General features: G+C 32.2%; 1 protein-coding gene across 2 annotated transcripts in view; it reads right to left on the reverse strand.

Moving 5' to 3' along the window:
• Positions 1-22,632, reverse strand: part of Il1rapl1 (interleukin 1 receptor accessory protein-like 1) — a 1,504,708-nt gene that overhangs the window by 609,118 nt on the left and 872,958 nt on the right. For both annotated transcript variants that reach the window (XM_017602087.3, NM_177935.2), the window contains 2 exon segments: positions 21,849-22,035; positions 18,220-18,373 (listed from right to left, as the gene is read on the reverse strand). In XM_017602087.3, coding sequence (XP_017457576.1) covers positions 18,220-18,373; positions 21,849-22,035 — 341 coding nt within the window.

Genomic DNA, 22,632 nt, shown 5'->3' on the forward strand with positions numbered 1-22,632 from the left:
TATATATTTTAAGGGAGTGTGTGTACAAGCCAGTATAAATGAGGAAAAACGGAAGGGAATTGCCTATCATCTCAATTAACTAGTAACGGTCTACCTTTGAGGAATAAAGTATAATAGTGGGGATATCATCAAGGTAGCTCAGATACTCAGAATGGGCTCTTTTTCCATATACTTTCCACTTCTATCTAGAAGACTGACCATAGTCTCATCTGCTGCTAAATAAAACTAAGAAATGGCAGTCACCAAGATAGTGAAGGGTCATTAAGATTGATCTTCATCTTCACTTCATCCTCTTTGATAGAAAAAAATCCAGTGGTTTTTCTGTCATTCTGTCATTAATTGCTTACATTGGGTTTTTGGGGTTTTTTTTGTTCATTTCTTCCCTCAAGAATCTTTCTTTTTGTCTGTTACTCTCTTATGTTCTGCTCTATCATATGATATGATATATGAAATGTGTGTGCGTGTATGTGTATGTGTGTCCATTCTTATGCAGTTAATTATTCTTTATCTTATCTCTTCTCTCAAGAGTACTTATTGGACTCCATTGATTTGGAAGTAAAAAAAAATATTGCATTATCTCTCTCCTTAATTCAATCAGTTTTGTTTTTGCCCCTTTCAGAAAACAAGAAAATGGTCTAAAATTATGAAAAGAAGCCAGAACAGCTGCTAGGAATCATGGGTTTCATGATTTGAAGCTCCAATTGTATTCCTTACTAGCAGTTTCATCAAGTGCCATAGTCGTTGAGATTCTTGTCTTTCAAATGGAAGTAAAGGAATTATTTGGCATTATTGATGACTGATAGAAAATGTAAAATGGACTGATAATATAACATACTTATATATGTAGTTGGCAGTCAAAAATAAAAATAAAAAACAGGATACTATTGTTATTTATTAGTGAACTCCTTTGTAATATCCAAATTGTATGCCATGAGCATACATGTTATGACCATATGAGTAGCTAATTCATTAAAAATCATAATAGATGTCATCCAATACCCTAGAAAAGATAGAAATTTTTCAAATGCTATTCCTCAAAAATGGTAAAAGCAAGGAAATCTCTCCTTTTTGTGTTTTGTATACAAAACCAGGATGGTTCATCTAACTTAGTCAAGATGCATGTGTTTGCCTTTACCTACGTATCACATGAAAAGTCTTTTAAATTTCCAAGTCTTTGCTTCTAAAGTAAATTTAACTGTTATCCACATGGCTCAACTCGAATAAAATCAGAGAAGCTCTCTGATTTCTTTTATGACTTCAACAATGTTTAAGGATACTTAAAGATTCTATTCTTCAAGTCTGTTGCCATGAACCTGTAATACTTAGGAGTCTGAAGAAGAAAGATCCCAATTGTCTGGGTAGTCTAGGCTACAGAGTTAATTCAATTCTAGCCAGGATAATGTAGTGAGACTAACTTAAACTCACAGGTATTGTGGTAAACAAGTTTAGTTTCAGCACCCCAGTGAACAAAGTACACAGATCTCTTTCATGTTGATGTTATTCTGGAATAGATAGTGAGTTTTGGAACAATTATAGCTATATAGAGGTATACGGTGTCAAAATAAAGCCCCAAATAACTAAATACATTTATAAAATATAGAAGGGGGTAGGAGCACTGCTTAGTAATAGACTGCTTATTTAGCATGTGTGAAATACAAGCTAACTTCGTCCAGTATTAAAGAGTTACTATCAGATTAAATAAAGAGATTCTTTTCCTTACAAATGTTCCTTAGTGGCTTGTCCAAATTGTAGGCTAGCTTCAACATTAGTATTCTCTAGGAATCTTGATAATTTGTTTCTTTCTGTGATCCCAGTTCTGAATCTTTCTAGCTTAGTTTTCTCTCCCTATGAAACAAGAATTTACCTAACTCTTGAGAGATTTGTATATCTTATAGTTACTCATCCCAATGATTTCTTCCTCATGTACAATAATCCACTCACGTCGATTGTCCTTACAAAACATTGACTCCTCCAATCTCTCTCTCTCTCTCTCTCTCTCTCTCTCTCTCTCTCTCTCTCTCTCTCTCTCTCTCTCTCTTTCTCTCTCTCTCTCACACACACACACACACACACACAATTTGAAATTCTCAGGACGAATTCTACTTCTCTTAAAAAAGCAATCATTTTAAATGCTTTCATGTGGGAAACTTTCTGTGGCCAACATGTAACTTCCAGATCTTTTAAAATCATTTTACATACATCTCTTATATTCTCATTTTATATCTTGTTTTTCATATAATTTATATTTTGGAGGCTAGGTGACATTTACCCTAGGAGGTCTCACAGAAATAGCACAGAATAAAAATAAGAGCTTATTGGAACAGAGATGTAGTGTTTATCAAAAAAGTCCCCGGTAAAATGCTGCCAACATAGGGTATTATAAGATAGGCCATGCATTAGCCAGTTTAAACTGGATGCTCTGTGCAGCATGCTTAGTGTGATGTACACAGTATTTTTCTAATACATGCAAGAAATACATGTCAGAAACTTTTTTTCACATTATCTGCATTAAAATAACGCTCACTCACTAAAAGATAGCCAACTTACATTGTATTCATGGCTCAAACTAAGCATGAGGTATTAATCAAATCATTTTATTTGTCAAGAATTTCTTATAAAGATTTGTTTATATATTTTATGTATATGAGTACAGTGTCACTCTCTTCAAACACACAGGAAGAGTGCATCAGATCCCATTATGGATGGTTGTGAGCCACCATGTATTTGCTGGGAATTGAACTCAGGACCTCTGGAAGAGCAGTCAGTGCTCTTAACTGACTGCTGAGTATTCTCTCCAGCCCTCATGGAATTTTTTAACAATAATTTTACCATAGTTTGAATCACACTAATAAAACCTGACTACGACAAATGATGTGGAGATTACCTACTGTTGCATTTTTCCTGTTGTTTTATTTACCCAAGGGGGGAACCAGCATTCATAGTCTGTTGCACTACTACATGAGTGCTTTGCTAACTTATCACAATGTTCTATCAATGAATGGAATTCTCAAAAGTTAACTTGCCCATGACACTATTTTGAAAGGGAAAAATCTAGATTATATTGAGGCCAAGACCTTTATTGAAAGCATAAATGAAGACTTACTAACTGTTAGGAATTTTGATTTTTTTGAGAAAGCTTGTCCTACTAACATTGAAGAAATTCAGCCTTTTAGAACTCAATGAAGAGTACTGTAAAACTTTGCAAGTGTGCGTTCATGTTTTCAGATTAGGGTGCTTGATCCTTGGAAGAAATTCTATATCTGATATTTTCTCAAGAAGTTATAATCTTACTCATAGTAATGTGAGACAATGTTATATAGTAGATAGAGTCTTTAGCATGGTTTCTTTTCTACTCAGTGTTATTTATTCAAAGGCATTTAGTTTTTTCAGTATTTTATTGCAAATAATATTATAGAACAAGAAAGAACAACATGATTCCAATGTCAGATCAACACATAGCAGTACTTTCTCAAAAAGACTGGTAATTGTTCTCACTAATGGCCTTTCCTTCCCCTTTGAACTTTGATGTATATGTATTTTCCCTAGTGGTCTCCTAGTTTTCTTATGTGCGTTCTGTTAGCATTAGTCTTCCAATAGTTGTTTTTCCAAATTGGAGGTACTTTTGAGACTTTAAAACATAAAATATGTTTCTATGTGTATGCTGAATAAATTGTCAGAAATATGAATATATAAAAATACTTCAATTGCCTTATAAAAGATAGAGAGCAGGTGCTAACTTAAATGAAATCATATCATGAAAATTATTATAAAGAAAACCTTTGTAATTCATTTGTATTAATAATATTACTTTGCTGATAACAAATATACAAGTACTTTCAAATAAAGGAGTTACAATTAAAATTATTTATATAGGATATAATTAAAATTAAATGTATTTGGTTATGGTATTTACAGTGGAATACATCTTAAAACATACCAAATTCAACTTTTGTGCATCTGATATTTCAAAAAGTGATTATTATTCATCTTTCCACTATATGTCAAATAATTTAAAATGTGCTTATTAATAATACCAAACTAAACAAGTCAGATCTTGTCTCAAGTAATTTAGAGGCCAACATTTAAGAGTGGCAGTGTTGAAATGGCCAGAGCTATTCAGGAGACAGAGTGAAAATCAAAACTGGTTTATGTGGAGAAGTGGCTGTTCAGAGCTATGCAGGTCTGGTAGCTAACTGGAGGAGCTATGCATTGACCTGACTCTTGAATATCAGGTAGAGTCTGCACATGGAGATATTTGATACATGAGCAAGAGACCTTATGAGAAGAGTATCTGGATGGGAAGTTGGCACATTAACAAAGAATTTGTTTTAAGTCTTTTGTAACAAGACAACGCTGTCCTATCCCTTTGCATTGGTAAGGCTTAATTATTGTGGTTAGAGTAAGGCTATCTACTTGAGGTAAGCCCAACAGTCCCAATAGTTTTATAAATCACAAGGTTATTCTTTACTAAGAAAGCCACACAGTGAAAGTCCTGCAAGTCAGGGACCTACTTTCTGTTGTGGAGACCTGAGGCCTTCCACTGTTTAGGGCCTTCTGTTCTTTGTATTGAAAAACTGAAGGAGGAAGGAGAGGAGTAAACATAAACACTTCTTCCCTACTTTGCTCAGAAATTATATTTTGCCTCATATTCATTGATGATAATTAGTCAAATGATTCTACTTAAAAGTAAGCAGGCAATCAGGAAACACTTGAAGAGTAACTGCTTCCCAGTAACATTCATATTACAGAAACTGGACTATATTTTCTCTCAATTACTTGATCAGAAATATTAGGCAAAGTACAAAAACACATCTACAGAAACTATCTCCAACTGCAATAAAAAATCTATTTGGCAACTTTACTTTATAGCTTCATCTCTATTAATAATTGACTCCAATTGCTATAGTATTTCCACTAAACAAGCTACCCTTTTCATATTATCTGCCTTGTCATCATAGTATTTCAACCTTTGTCTATCACCAAGAAAAGGGTCTTTCAATCTACCTGGAATAAATACTCCACTATTTATTTAAAATTTATAATTTGAATAACATCAGCCCAAAAATCAGCTATTGCTTATTAACTCCATTAAAAAGAAGAGGTGTGGATTCTTCCTAAGACTAGGAAGCATTCATTTAAGCAATTAGATCTTATATGTTGCTTATGTATGCAGAAATGATTGCTGTCATGTTAATTCTATTTCTTACAAACATTGATCAAATGATCACGCTCAAAGGCAAACAACATATGAAAAGACAAGTCAACATAATTTGTTTATTTAATTAAAAATAAAGTAGAATAACCTAAAATGATCTGATTATGGATCCAAAGGAGAAACATTATCTGAAATATTGCATTATATTTATTTTTGGCCTCTTGTTTCAATAGGAATTTACCAACATGATCAACCAGTGAAGAGTAAATAGCTTACTACCTAATCACTACATTACAGGATATGACTTTAACATTGATATATATTTTTTCAGTTTTTATACTTTATGCATATTGTGTTTGATGTTAATAATTATTAGTGACTTTAGTACTTTAAAATTATTCCATTACAAACTTTGTTTACATTATAAAATAAAATCAATTACAGACACTCTATTTCCAGGTGATACTTTGAGAAGGTGCTTATTAAACTATATATTATAGATTGCAGACACTTAGCAGCCACAACTTACCATAAATGATTATTCAGAAAGCTTTATTTTTGTCAAAAGATACAAGTTTCCACATTTCTATTGCATGATTATTTTTACAACACATTTAAATATATGTTTATTATCTTCTTTTTAATCATAACTTATGTGCTTAGGACAAAAATGTATATGTGCACATTATATATGATGAGACTTGAAGGCAGATAATAGAAATAGTATTTGTGCTTAGAGTATACTTCAAGGATTAATTATGAAGCAAATAATGAGAGTGTGTAATCATAGCATCACTAAAACTAGCCATTATTGGTTCTAGAATGTCTACTGTTGATATTAGAGTATACTTATGACTACATATAGTACTTCTATATTTTTAGATAGTATCTTGTAGGTGTGCGTATGTTTTTTCTTTTCATAGAAAATATATTGCACTAAGTTATTTCAGACAAGGCATATGACATTCCTAAAGAATTTTTGGTGCCATTTATATTACAGAAAGTTCTGTCTGATTTGCTGAAATGGAACCCAATGCTCAACCCAACAGATGATGAAGAAAAAATATATATGTATGTATATAAAATTAAGGTCTTCTACTTAAGGCATAGAAGAAGCAACTTCTTTACATTTTGTACAGAAGTCATGAAATATCATTAATTTGCATATTCATGTTGAACTATCCATTTAGAATACATTGGCTTTTTTAGGTTTGCCAGATGGAACAACAGATGCTAATATAATGACTAAAAGCCTTGGTCAAGCATTTTGAGAAATGAAAATATGAAATACTCTTAAGATGCAAAAGTCATATATTTTTACATGAAGACTAAAATGTATATTTTCAGGCAGTTTAACAAATTCATCCAAAATATAAAATATTCATATTAGTTGAAAGTTGCATAATTAACACTTGTTTGTTTCTTCTTTTCAACGGCAGCACATTTGATATCATGGGAGAGACAAGTAAAATTCCTGGAATATATTTTTCAGTTCTTCCCATAGAATACAAAATAATAAAGCTTTTAAACTCTTAAAATTTTAGAACAAATTTTATTATTTAAATGCTTACTATGTTATGAACTTCTCATAGCAAAACTCAATGTCTACACATACATAGTCATTTACAGTTGCTTAAATTATACAATATGTAAGAGCTTAGAAAATATTTTTATATAACTGAAAAAAAAATCACTGCATCCCTAAATTGCCTCACGTAGGATTGTGTCATATGTTTAAAACTTCCAAAGAAGATAGCATTAGAATACTGCCCAAAACTGAGTCCTGTTTATTGTTATCCATGAATGATTATCAAATGAAGATGTGAGAGCTAAGTTTATTAATAACTCCATAATACAGCAATAGAATTATCAGAATGATTGTGCAATGTTTCAGTTGCTTATTTTGTGGATTGTTGTTCATTTTGAAGCAAAATATGAGTTGACTCAAACTAAATTTGAGATGCTATAATGTCAGCAGTTCCAAGAAAGTTCTCTTGCTCAAACAAATCATCTTAGTCTTATTCATACCAAAAAACAAATATCTGGAAGTTTTTGTGCTATTTTTATAACACTTATGCAAGTTTTGATTTAATATGGTGGCAGCTGTAGTTTTTTCTGTCATGATTCACTAGTCCTAGAATAGTGGTTATATTTCTAGTAATAGAAATAATTTCTTTCTTATCGAATAGGCCTCAGCTCCAATCAGAGAGCATGTTTTTGTTTGTTTGTTTGTTTTTGCTACCAGGGCACAAATACCACTACTGCAACTTAAGGGTTTTTGCCCATACTGATTATCATTGATATAGGTCATAGGCATCTTTGCTAAATAGGGCTATTATTTGCTTCTCTCCTTGGGAAACTTGCATGGTACCTTTTCCTATCATGTAAGCTAGTTCTCAGACATTCAGATTATATTCAGATTAGGTTTGCTGTACCCTATTCTGAAGTACGTGATGTTCTTAGCAGTAGAGACTTCTACTATGGGAGGCAACATGGGTAACAACAAGAGCATATACTATTTTGGAAATCTTCGTCATGCTCCTTAACTACATTCTAAATATTTATTCTTATAGGCACAGGTAAATGTAGCTCTTATGTCTCATCAAAGAAAAGTTTTCTGTACTTGGTGGAGGAAACCACAACTAATTAAAATACAGATTTGTGTAGCCTACTTTCAACTGATACACCTGCTACCTGACTTCTACACCTAAGAATCAGGGATATTGTAGAACACACAGAAAGCTTGTTCTGAGATTGTGTCTCCGAGAATTTGTAGAAAAGTTACACTCATCAACATTGTTATTACCTAAGAAGTCTTAAACAAGGAAGACACAAATAGACATTGCTAGTGCAGAAGCGTTAAAGCCTAGAAAGACTCAATCCTAGTCAAAGAGCTATAGGTAACTAAGCAGTGATAGTAGATGGGAGAAATAGTCTCTCTACCCCATGCCTGTGTGTATGTGTGTGTGTGTGTGTGTGTGTGTGTGTGTGTGTGTGTATACTAGTGAGCAAAGTTCGTTGTCTAATTTCAACTGCTCCTCCCTAAAATCATCCATACAAGTAGCATTAGCATTATATAACATTATATGGACTGAACAGGTTTTAATTATACATATTTAGAAACATATATATGTGTGTGTGTGTAAAAATTAAATAAGAGACTGTGAATTAGAGAGAGAGAGAGAGAGAGAGAGAGAGAGAGAGAGAGAGAGAGAGAGTGCTGGAGGGGGTGGTTGGAAGGAAGAAAAGAGAAGGAAAAAATAAAGTAATTATAATATCAAAAAACTATTTTTTTACATTTTATTTTTTTTATTAACTTGAGTATTTCTCATATACATTTCGAGTGTTATTCCCTTTCCCGGTATTCGGGCAAACATCCCCCTCCCCCCTCCCCTTCCTTATGGGTGTTCCCCTCCCAACCCTCCCCCCATTGCCGCCCTCCCCCCAACAATCTAGTTCACTGGGGGTTCAGTCTTAGCAGGACACAGGGCTTCCCCTTCCACTGGTGCTCTTACTAGGATATTCATTGCTACTTATGAGGTCAGAGTCCAGGGTCAGTCCATGTATAGTCTTTAGGTAGTGGCTTAGTCCCTGGAAGCTCTGGTTGCTTGGCATTGTTGTACATAAAAACTATTTTAAAAAAATGAGACAAATATGTAGGACACAAGATAGACTGGGTCCCAGGGATTTACCTCTGATTATCAGTCATAGAAGCAAGCACTTGTTCGTGTTTAGCCTAATCTGTGGTAATAATAAAATTAGTAATAGGTATGCAATGATTGGATTTATAATTCTCTAAGAAAATAAACTGTGTATATGTACATGTATTATTATATTAAAATTAATTAATTTAGAAAATTATTATGAAATGTATTTGGCTCATTAATGCAAATTGACATTTTATGCTGTTAAGTTTTTTTTTTTTTGGGAGGAAAGGGTTTATTCAGCTTACTTCCACATTGCTGTTTCATCACCAAAGGAAGTCAGGACTGGAACTCATATGCTGTTAAGTTTTATAGGGTCAGTACAGAATAAACTACTAATTATGTTGGGGCATTTAAGTTACCACTTTTATTGATAATATTCATATTTAAATGTCAAAGCTATGTTACAGTCTATTAATCTTTTGGGATTTGGCATTCTATTATGTTTCTCTTTATCTTTAAAGCTATACTTTTTGATGCATAATCACCTATCCTCATCAGAACTGTCCCAGAGTGTATTTCAATTTCTGATTTAATGAGACTGAGAAAATTCAACATATTGGGTGGTTTCCTTTAACTTGTCCTGTGAAACCTTCAACACCAGTTTCTGAATTGAAATAGGTGCAAATGTTGTGCTTAAAGCTACTTTTGCTGATGTGAAAACTAAAAGCACTTAGTAGAAAGTGCTAACATAAAAGCGGGAGCTTCAAAGCATTATAGAAAAATTATTGCATGTCAAATTGCAGAGCCAACATGAAGTGGTGGAAAAGAAGAGTCATATAAAATACCTTTGAAATGAAAATTACATTGTTAAGAATACACATTTTCAAATTGTTTTATAGTGAAAAGTATGATACCTAACATTCAAAGCAGAAAATGTATTGGTAGGAAGTATATTTACAGTAACTATCAGTCCATCCATTTCTGGATTTTTAAAAATTATTTATCCTAAATTGAGATGCTTATACCTAGAAAACAATAACTTCTCACAAGTAATGTAACCTCTATTCTACTTCTTGTTTCTGATTTGGCTTAAATAGGATCACATGTAAATAGATCTTTAAATTATAGGGTGAAGAATGGAATCACAGCATACTGAGTTTTACAATGTAGTATTGGAAGTAAAGAAGTCATGTTGACAAGCCAATTAAATATAGAGTCCCACTGAGAGATGAAGAACTATAGGTAGCTGATGGCTTCTGAGGGACAGAGACACAGTCTGCTCTATTAATGAACTCCCTGATAGGCTATCCAAATCCAAGTGGTCAGCGCTGAACACATAAACACGTGAGAAACACTAAATGGACTCAGAAGGTGTCAGAGTAAAATGACATGAAATTGTGAGGGAATGCGGGTCATAGCAAAGGAAAGTTTAAATAAAATAAACACAGTACTTATATATTCACTACTCAAAAAGATAAAAATTATTTAAATAAAAGTATCAAAAGTAAATCTTAAAAACAAAAGCAATATAAGTTCAGAGCTATAGTGAGATACATACATGCATATTTGTATATAAACCTGCATAGATATACATATTTATAATCACATGAAAAGTAGAAATGCACACATTCATATACATTCATCACTTCACCTGTTTATATACACTGCACTTCACTTTTTACTTAGCTACATAAAATAAAGATATACCCTCAAGCTAGACCCAGAAATATACCATTTAATTTCATCAGTGGCAGAAGAATTAAAGGTCTCAGTACAATGTGTTTCAGTTGAACCTAAATTATAAATCTTTCATTGCGATCAGCAGAGCTAATATGAAAACTACAATGTCTTACTATTAATTATCTCGAAGAGTAAATCATAGACTGAAGTTCTTGGAATTAAATTTTATTCTTACATTTGTCACCGTGATGCTTTGTGACCTTGATAAAGCCACTTAACCTTTCTTTGCTTCAGCTTTCTCATCCATAAAAAGAGGAGGAAGATGTACCTTTTGAAAGCATAAATTTAGCCCATGGTTGATTGGAAAGTCGTTTAAATATACTGCTACATTAACTCTGTTAAAATGTTGTACCAAGTATAAAAAATGTAACTGAAACTATAATTCTTTTTTATCACTTTCCTCATTTTTTTGGTTTTATTTTGTTTTCCTGTAAGTTTTTCCTTTCTTAGCTCCTGAATAATCTGTTTAAATCTCACATTTAGTTAGGAATTCATTTTCAAGTATAACATTTTCCTAAGTCATTCTCTTATTGTTTTTTTCGAGTCCTAGAAATGACTTGTCTTTAACTGGTTGGAAGGTTTATAATGCATAGATGTCACTCATTTTGGTTAAGATCTTGCTTTGTAAAATCATTGAAAATGTTTTGGCTAAATATATGAATACACATGAAGTTATGTGTGGCTAGAGAAATGGCTTAGTAGCCAAGAACACTTGTTGCTATTCGAGAAGGCTCCCAACACTGACTCCATGTCTTACAACCATCTGTAAATCTGGTTCCAGGGAGATCCACTGCCCTTTTCTGGCCTGACTGGGTACCAGGAACCTACAGACATACATGCAAGTAAAATATCAAACAAATAAAAATAATTGATTTTAAACAATAAAGTCTTGCCACATCAACATTTCTAAAAGAACTTTATAGGCCCATTCTTATTTTTCTTTAGACCAAACAAATAAAATATACATATTGTATCCATACTCTGAACAAGTAAATATTTTCCCAATTAAAACTTCTGCAACAGAGAGGAGAGAGACCAAGAGAGACAGAGACAGAAACACACAGAAGTTGTGGGCCAACTCAGGAGCTGAATCAATTAGCAAGGCTTGCCAGTGCTAATGTTTCTTTTGTTGTCTCACTACTTTTGCCCTGTCGCTTCCTAACACCAACACTTCTCAGTTCCTCAAAAACATGGCAGACCATACCAGGTCTGAATTCCAGTGGGAATTTTGAAATTATGGTCTTATGTTTGATATATATTTTCCATGTGATGTGTACTCCTGTTGTCCAAGGAGATTTGACTACATTAAATTTGAGGATGATTGTGATGCTGAAAATGGTTCACAGAATTTGGATGGAAAACTGATTTGATCATTGAATCAAAACACAGTTCACACCCCAAACTTGGAAGGGACTAAAACAAATGAAAGCCAAGGAAGGATGGGATGAAAGCTCTTCAAGATATGAGGCAGCTTTAAAAACCAAAGTTCAAAAAAGGAGATCAGGACATATCAAACATAAAACTTACAGCCTGAGAAACAATAGACTAACTGGAAAATCATGGTGCAGCAGAAGCCAATCTGTTAATGACAACCCAAACTGTAGCTGAAAACCCAGTACAGCACTATTTGCTATGCTTCGAGACAGATCTGAATGTGGAACAAGAACTAAAGAAAGCACAGTTCAAGTGACCAAAAGGTGTGTGTATGTGCTGCTGAGGGTTTTGATTCTGTTTGGGAATAATAGAATTATCAGAAACTACATGGAATAATTGAGGTCCCTTTCAAATTTGAGAATAAGTATTTTAGTACAAATAAGAGATAATTCAACTTGGTACTTGTGGAAACTAATCCCCAAACTGGAACAGGTTTGCACTGAATTGTGGATAACAGATTCATTATCAGTAACTGGAAACCAGGTCACCTGAATGCCAAGAAAGCCAGACAGAGCATCTAACTGAATCTATCCTGGTCCGTAGAAAACTGAATATGTGGGGAAAAGTGTGGTGCTTTTCTGGTTGTCTCTTAATAATCAGTAGTCCTTAAGCTATTGTTGACATCTTTTCTTTGTTTATTCTGATATGGTTTACATCTTTCTTCCTTCCTTCCTTCCTTCCTTCCTTTCTTTCTTTCTTTCTTTCTTTCTTTCTTTCTTTCTTTCTTTCTTTCTTTCTTTCTTTCTTTCTAGAAAACTGCAGTTATACTTGACATCCACCTTAGAGGACCCATCTGTTCTCACACTTTTGCTTGCTGGTATGCACAATAGTTATTTTTTGAACCCTTAACACTTGGAGGGGGCATTATATTGGATAATTGGAGAGAAGAGTAGTTACTTTTTTCAGTAAATGTCTATTGAAAACAATATATTGAATCATTACAGTATGCCCTCATTGCTTTTATTTGTATTCTGATCATTTTTCATAATTGTAAAATTCAATGTATTATCAAGGATAGAAGTATCTAGTTTTTGTTCTACCATTTCAATAAATAATCTAAATAAAAATCTAAAATCTGGAAAAACAAAAGAAGTCTCTTTATTTTTTTTAAAAATGTGGTAGAATACCAAGAAAAAGAAGAGAGGGAACTTGAAGGCAATTTTATCTGTGTTAAAATTTCAGCCTGCTCCAAATCAAGTACATGGTTTGAGAACATAAATTTTGATGTTTCTACTTATATTTTTAAATAGGTTGTAAATAATTTTATAGATTTATTTTCAAAGACCCAATAAAAATTGATAAACTTCTGCTTGTAATTTCAGGAAAGTTTGTGTGTGTGTGTGTGTGTGTGTGTGTGTGTGTGTGTGTGTGTGTGTGTGTAAACATGTGTGTACATGCATGGATGTATATATACCAGCAAGATTAAAGGAAACAAATTATTCTGCCTACAAATGATTAAGAAATTTAGAGAGTCATCATTTATTTCAGGACTACAAGATTTAATGTAGTTCATTTTCCACATATAACATTTTTCCTTACCCAAATTCTTTGAATAATTTGAAAAAGGGCTAGGGCTAAATTTATATTTTAAGTATAATATTCTTTAGTGTAAGGAATTTAAATATATTTGTTTTTATATCAATAAATTTAACTACTCTCACATTTTGCTTGCCATTGCAGTTCAGAAAATTAGTGTACAATCCAACACAGTTGTCTATAAATAAAAATATAGTCAAATAGTATAATCACTAAGGAGTTATCAAATGCATGTATAGCAGACCTCTACTCGGTATTTTTCCTAAAAATAATGCTCACTCTTTTTGGTACCTCTAATTTTATTGCGACTCATCCTGAGTCACCACAAATTTGGTGTGCTACTTATGATCCCATAGGTCTGCTCAGCTCCACCAAAACACTCCTTTCCCATTTGACTACGTAAGGTACCTACAGTGTTCTCTATTCCAGCAGACCATCTCTGCTGCAATGTTGCCTCTCTGACCAAATATAGACACTATTATACCTCACTTATTCTGGCTGCAACTCGCATATTGAGTCTCAAAGTGTTTCCAGATGTTATATTTCCTCTGGTATCTCTCACTACCATACTTCAGACTAAGCCCAATGCTTCCTATTCTTCTGAGGTTTTCCTTACCAGGATTCCCAGGTAGGTTCTTCCCCTTTTGAGTCCATAAGACTCCTTGTTTCATACCTAGATTTCTGAGATCTCCATCCCCTGCCACAAGTTGATCACAGCTTTCTCAACACCAGACTACTAGACTTGGAGTACTATAACGAAAGGCAGCAGAAGAGAGGACCAATAGAGGGTGTGCTCACTTTTAGTATTTCTTTGTACAGAAAAGAGTAAACCCTCAAAAAAGGCTCAGGATAGAAAATTCTGCCCTCAGTATCAGTTACATAAAGTGTGCACTTGCAGGTACACACACACACACACACACACACACACACACACACACCCCTTAAGCTTCTTATGAACTAATTCTCATCTATAGAGAGTGCACACCTATATTGAAGGAGATGTTTAGAATAAAAATGAAGATGTACCTGAAAAACTTCTTCAGATGCACAAGTCTCAGTGTAGCAATGAATTTAATATTAAAACAGAATCAAAACAACACAACATGCTCTTCCAAATTAATAACCCAAAAGTAATGAAACACAAAGAAAAACACCTAGATCTTCTAGAAAAAAATACTTCAAAGAATCTTAGCTATGTATAAACAACTCAAAGAGATATGAATGTACTAGAAAAGAACAAAAAGAAAGAAGTTAGTGAAATGTCAACATATATCCATAAGCAGCTTAATAAATATGTAGAATTTCCAAAGAAATGCCAAACTAAAATAATAGTGAATATGAAAAATTAAATAAGTCAAATAAAAACTTCAGTGATCACTCTGTAAATAGACTGGATCATGTTTGGAAAAAAGCAGAACTGGATGACAAAGTAGAGAAATCTGGTCACTCAGTAAAAGTTGATGAGAATAAAATAAAGGGTGTTAGACATGTTGAGGAGATTTAACTTTTAAATTATGGGCTAGAGGAAAAAGAAGACCATATAGCAAAGATATATAGAACCTTTTCAGTCATATAGAAAAATAATTCCAAAGTTGTCTATACATGTTTGAGATCTATAGAATACCAAAGACACAGGAACCTAAAAGAAACCCCCCATGACATCTTGTATTTAAAACATTAAAAGATACAAAATAAAAAATGTAAAAGAGAAAAGTCACTCACTTATAAAGCATGTCCATCAGAACAACAAATAAATATTTAACAAACACTTTAAAATCCAGCTTAGAAAGATGGATCAATTGTTTGTAAATACTACAGCTGGTAATCAAACTACTATACCCCCCAAAACTATTGGATTGAAAATCTTCTAATTATGTGATAAAATACTAATGCCAAAAAAACCTTAAGGAATAAAGAATTTATATTGGCTTATGGTTCAACAAGAACAGGGTGGTGGGGAATGCATAGAAATTTAAGAAGCCATACTCATAAAGTTTTATAAAATAACTGTCAAAATATGGTCTTAACAAGAACAGCAAAATATGTGCTAATGAGGATGGAAGAAAGCATAGGAAGCCACAACCCTACATAAAAAAGCTACAGCCAGCTAAGGAAGTGGGAGTGCAAGAGAAATGTTTTTATTCCAAGGAAGAGCAATAAAACTGGTTTTAAGTTCTAAATGATTAGCTCAAAAAATACATATATATCATATTGTCCAAATTGAGGACGTTTTATTGGTATATTTAGGAATACATATAAATATATATTATGTTTGTAACAACAATTAATTTTAAAATAATAGGCTAAAAATTTGAAAGAGGAAGAAAGAATATACAGAATGGCTTGGAGGAAGGAAAAGGAGAAATGAAATAATTTTAAATGAAGCACAGGTTTCTCAAGAGAAAATACAAATGGCTTGTTCCCACTTCTAGGGGCCCAAAAGAACACCAAGCTACATAAGCAAAACATAGTCAGTGGACTAAGCACAGTCCCTCGCAGGCTCCATGAACATAGATACTTATAGAAAGATAAGTGTATAAACATGTATGGATGAGATAAACCCATAATGTATTGTTAATTATGAAAAAGAAGAATGTAATTCTGTCATTTGCAGGAAAATGAATGGAAAGGAAAATCATCTCATCAACATAGATCAATCAGAGAGAGTATTGTACACTTTCTTTCCCATGAAGAAGCTATCTGAAAGTATGAGACAGACTAATAGAAGATGGGAAGGGATAACAGATAAAGAGTCACATAGAAGGAAGTTAGTCCATGATGAATGCATAATAAAAGCATGCATAGAAATATTACCGTGAGACCTATGTATTTACATAATTTATGTCAATAATTATGATAAATCACTAACATCCTCTTAGATTTCAGAATTTAAATATTTATTTCCATATGAAGAAAATAATATGTTTTGAACAAATCAAGAAACTATAAAAAATTATAAACCAATTGAAGAGCAAAGAGTTCAACACTTAGATTTGCCAAATGTTTTTATATAAGTTTATTATCAATCAAGACACAGGGTTGACTCTCAAACTACCTTTCTGGATAGAACTTATATGTCATAGTGTTTCTAGACGATGAAAAATACATTTTCCATGGATATATTTTCCATTCATAAGAGATAAGACAAGAAATGAATACTAATTTTATTTAGAATGTATCACTTTCAGTCATAGTTTTGTTATTTTTTTCTAAATATACAATGTTTAGAAAAATTCTTTCAGTATACTTTGTAAGATAAAGACTGAACAGAAAAAAATTCAATATTTACTGTGTATACTAGCATATTTTTCATTGGACGGTTGAAAAGATGGCAAATAAAAGTGATAAAGTGCTCCTCTGTATTTTTCTGTACACTGATCTATGACACACAGCCAAAATGCAAACCAAAGGATTGCAAGTCATACACATAGTTATTACAGGTATATAATACAAACCGGAGACTAAGTGCATGCTTACTATTCAAGTCTATCATAAATTACAGGTATCAGTTGTTTACTGTGTCTACTATTTATCAAAGACTTTACCAGAGCATCTTATGTAAGGAATCTTCCCCTTGTCAGAATAATTGCTATTCAGCAAATGAGTCTTTTGAAACAATGTACCTTTGAGTCAAATTGTACAATACTTCAAGACTTAAAAGAAGTGGATTCCTATGTGATACATATACCTATCAAAATATATTTGTTTCATATAGAAGAAAGTTATTCTTCAAGCGATAGTGAAGGCATAAAATTAGTTAATGTTACGCTGTTCTATAAATGCTTGACAGATAGGACCCCAAAACATCATCAAGAGTCTCTTTCAATAATAATGTGCAAGTATCATCAGTTTCCCATTTTAATTTTGACTTGGATTCTCTTCTCCTTTCCATGAGGTACTTATTACAAAGGTGATTATTGTTGTAAATATAAAATGATCATGAATATAATTCTTTGCATAACTAAATTTCTGAGCATTTAGATTTTCTCATTGCAAATGTATTATATACATATTACCTTAATTCACACAATACTTGCAAATCCCTTGCAAGGCAAATTTCATCATTATCATTTTTACATGAGTAATTTAGCATTCTGGAGTTTACAATAATACAATTAGGCTTTTTAGATTGGTGAATTGTACATTGCTTTAAATCAGCAGTACCCTGATCCTATTTTGGTTCTTTTTTACAATAACAAGGCTGTGGTTTCTTTGATTTCTAGAACAAAAGAACAACTCACATTTTAAAAACAATTTTGTCTGAAGTTACATTATTTTTAAACCTATGAGATCATATGTGTCATCTATATAATGATACGGCAGTAGAAAATGATTTGTCTAATGTGTAGCACGACAGAGTACATTTCATATATTCTATCTCATCACTCTAGAAAACATTTCTAAAAGTGACTCACTCCACAAACTACAAGCATAATCTTCGAAAATTGTAAACTCATTATTTCAAGTACTTTCAAAAAGATAACATTTGTATAATTCCCTAAACTTATTCTATTTAACCTTTCAAATGTATTTCAGCACAAGATGATTTTAAAACAAGGAGGAATAAATTTCACCTATAGGAATCCACTTAGCATTTAGCTGAGTGCTTCTTTCATTAGGAGGTTGAAAAACATCAATACACAGCCCGAGACCTACTCAAAATGCAGTTTCTTTACTTGCAAATGAAATACCAAAGAGTGTGATTACCTGTAACCGTTAACTCAGTGGTTCTTCTCACAACAAAGCCTCCATATTTTAATTCACAGGTATAGTTTCCAATGTCATCTTCTTTGACTTCTTTTATAAGCAAGGTATCTCTTTTGAATACAATACTCGGTCGCCATGTTTTTGTTCTACATTCCTACACAAACAACATCAAATTTGGTAGTACACACAGTAAGTAGAAAGTAAAATTATTTTACACCAATAAAAAATAATTTTGGTTTTATGTCTAAAAACAAAAACCCCAAACAACCAAACCAAAAAACAAAAAAGCAAAAAAGTTCTTCTGTAACATAAGCTCATCTCGAACTTGTTAGGTCACTTACATTAGAATTGAAGTCCTAATTGATCTGCCTCACAGGGGGATTATATATACACACAATTATGTCTGAAGCACAACAATTTTTTATACATTAAGTTTTACAGGAACTAAAGATTTGGATTCAATACTAAATTATATTATTTTTTTTCAAATCTTCAACTCAAGAACATCCTCTTAAGAATAATTTTATGGTCACATTAACTTGTAATGGTGTTACCTCTGTAGTAGACACATAGTAATTTGCTATATTCAGTAACATCATATACCTGTTAATCCCATTCAACAAAAAATTAAGTGTAAATAATTAATAGATTATTGTGAAATTGACTAATTGGTATACATAGCATAAAATTCAAATGGTGTTATTAAATAAACATTGAGAAATAGTTCTATAAGCTAAACATTTCTGTTCTAATATTTTATCAAAATATAATTGTGCTTATAAGAGCTGAACCTATACATATTATGTGCATTCTATAATCCATTGAAGAAAGAGTTAACATGTATGTCCAAGGTCTTTTTAATTTCTATGAATTCACAAAGAATTAATATGTATATGGTATCTGTCCAAAGACTTTTTGTTTTATTGTTTCTTTTGTGTACTCTTCATCTCTATTTCCTCTCTTCTCTGTGTGCCCTTGCATGTTCAGTAGCCTTTTTTCTCTTATCACCTGCACTTATATAGCTTGACTTCCTTAGTTGACTTTAGCAGTATCTCTTTCCTCTTGTGCTCCTCTATCTAGTTTGACACTATATTCTAACTCTTACAACTTCTTATTTACATGTACCCAAAACAGAATCTGCATATGTGAAAAATGTGGCTTTTTTTCTTTTTGAGACTGGGCAGCTTCTTTTATTATACTACTTTCAGATCTGTTTAGTGAAGTTATTTTTTCTCCTTATGGTTGAATAAAAGTCCATTGTGGACATATAACACATTTTCTTTTCCATTTATTTGTAGATGGTATATATATACTTGATACTTTTCCTTACTATTGTGCAAATGCAGCAGTGGGAATAGGTACATATGTATCTCTGTGGTAGGATATAGGATTGTTTGGGTCTATACCAAGAGTGGTGCAGTTCTGTCATATGGAAGTTTTATTTTGAATATTTTGAGAAATACCTATAAAGATTAGGATAAGAGCTATACTACAATATAATCTTATTAGTAGTGAATAAGAACTCCTAGTTTCCCACATCCCACAAATATCCATTTTCATTATTGATAGACACATCCAATTATGCTCTTTTTAATTATAATGTTATTGGCTCAAGAGACTTCTGGTTTTGCCAAAACATGAATCCCTATTCTCAGACTAGTATTTAAAGCAAAGGACAAAATTGTTTTAACACTTTTGAAACCATAGACAGGTAAACTTATTTACTGGCAAGTCAAATTTTTAAAACCCATAATAAGTGTGGGTAAATGTCTCTGTGAAATTATGTGTACAAGAAAATTTTCAGTTATTTCATGCCAAAGTATAGCTGTTATTTGCTTCTATTAGTTGCATAAGCAGTCCTAATTGCATTAAATGTACATTACAGTACTATACAATTAGTTTCCTAATGTCTACTATTTATGTAGCATAAAGTTAAGACTTAACTAAACACAAAAATTGAAAATGTTATGCATCTCTACCTCCCACTGCCATTATGATGCTTTTGATAGCTGAAATGATTATCAAAATGTGGAACCATCTCTGAATGAACAATGCGAAATCATCAAAAATTAATTGAAGTTGAGTTAATTTTAACTGAAAGGTAAATATGTATGTATATATGCTTGCTCTCATATTTCAGAAAAAAATTGAGAGATTTACTGCAAGTCATAAGGAAAAAATATATATCAAATTAATTTATTAGTAAAAACCAAAGCTTCAAGTCTAGAATGTTCACATAGAAATGACAGAAGAAAAATTATGTGGCTTTCAAAAATATGAGTCTCAAAATATTCAAAAACATTCCTGAGGATGACAGGCAAACTTCAGAATGCCTCGAATGAGATCCACTCAATTATCAAAATCCAGAAAAGAAACCAAGGAAGCTAATAATTTTGTGACTTTTGACATTCTCTAGGACAGAAAACCAAGGGAAGAGTTGACAAATTTTCAACACTTCCATTGATATTCTGAACTTCCATTGCTTTTTATCCAGAGTCAAAGTTGACTTTGGGAAGAATATTGTTAATTTTGAAGAAAAAATTTTGAACTTGTTCAGGTTTTTTGTTCCATTTTTAATAGTGTTTTAAAAAAATCGTTAACAATTATAAGGGTTTGCATTCTAATTCTGATAGGAATACAGTACATAATATAAAGTCTAATATCTCTCTCTCTCTCTCTCTCTATATATATATATATATATACATATATATATATATATATATATATTCAAACCATTGGACAAAGAAAACATTGAAGTAGGACTTTTATCTGTAAACAAACTGCTTCATATAAACATTCATAGTCTCTATATTCACGTTTTTTATCCAAGATAAATTGCTCTTAGGTGGTAAAAAAAAAGCTTAAAAACAAAGTAGTTTGGGAAGATCCATGAATATAAGTGATGTGACAGCAACAGGGGACTGGCCTTTTGTCTTTTAGAAGAAAATAATGCTAATAAAATTATTTTCTTGAGTTTTATTTATTAAGCAATTTATATTTGAAGATAATTAGATTATAGACAATGTTATGAACATTGAATATAATATTCCATTAAAATTAGGATACTATTTTATCACAGAAGAAAATAATTATTGCTTCTACTTTGCCTTGGGGTATGCTTGAATGCTAAACCCAGAAATATTTTTTCAAAATATTTTAGTTTCCCAATTTGTCAAACAGCTGTTGCTATATGTAATATTTAAATATAAACACAGCAGCTTATATAGCTTACCAATAGTACAAATGTTAACCAATATTTTATTACACCAAATCTGCTTATTTTTAAAATTTACAATGACATGGGGTTTTTGAGATAGGTAGACAATTAAAAGCATAAGACCAGGTTCAATTCCTAATATCCATGTGACCACTCACATCCATCCCTAACTACAGTCCTAAAGATCTAATTGCCTCTGTGGGTTTTGTGTGCACATGGTACATAGACAATAAATTCAGGTAAACACTTATACATGTAAAATAAAGTCTCATAAAATTCCTGTAAAGATGAACACAATTTGCTATAGTATTCTAGAAGTCATGAGCTATATATTAATCTTTCATCCAGATTTCTCTAGAATAAAATGCACATTAAATTATTTGCAGGCAATAAAATCTTTCAGAGTCCATACCTTGTACCAAAGGATTTCAGGTTCCCTGGTTGGTAATAAAAAGTCTTCTATGTCACGGCATGAAATTTCCTTGCTTTTGCTAAGTTCAGCTTTTTCAAAGTATTTCATCTTGGAATTGTAGCAAAGTCCAGTGTCATTTTCTCCTACTGTCAGTGAGATGGATACTTTCATACAGTATGTGGAGTTCCTGTAACAAAGCAGAATTTATATGTGACCTGTTGTGAATGGAAAGTAAATGGTGCCAACAGACTGTTAACATCTTCAGAAAAAATACGTAAAATAAGTATAGAGAAAATATCCATTGTTTAATGCTTTTGTTGGGAGATGCCTTGGTTTATTTTATGGATTGTCTACTGTTTACCAACTAAACAGTCCTTGGTCTTATACAGCAAGAATTGTACATTATACCCATTTTCCTCAAAAATTATATTTGGTTTTACTTGAAAAAATTAGTTAATACATACACTTTTATGTAGAACAATGAAAAGAATGAAGAAAAATTTAGGATAACAAAAATGTCCAACGTAGGTTTATGTTAAAACATGCAAACTAAGTAGAGAAGTACAAATGAAGGACACAAATAATGCCATGTATCTTCTATTGCACTTTTAGACTTGATAAGTGGAGAGATGCTTGATGACTTTGGGACAAAAACATATTTAGGAAAGTACTGAAATCAATCATTAGGTTTATAGGTACATGTCCATTTGGTTAAAACCTGGATACTGTTGTGTCAAAGGTCAATATTTTACTCATGGATTTTACAGAACTGGTGAACTAAGTC

The sequence above is a fragment of the Rattus norvegicus genome, chromosome X (genome assembly GCF_036323735.1).
Source record: "Rattus norvegicus strain BN/NHsdMcwi chromosome X, GRCr8, whole genome shotgun sequence".
In the NCBI taxonomy this organism is placed as follows: Eukaryota; Metazoa; Chordata; class Mammalia; order Rodentia; family Muridae; genus Rattus; species Rattus norvegicus.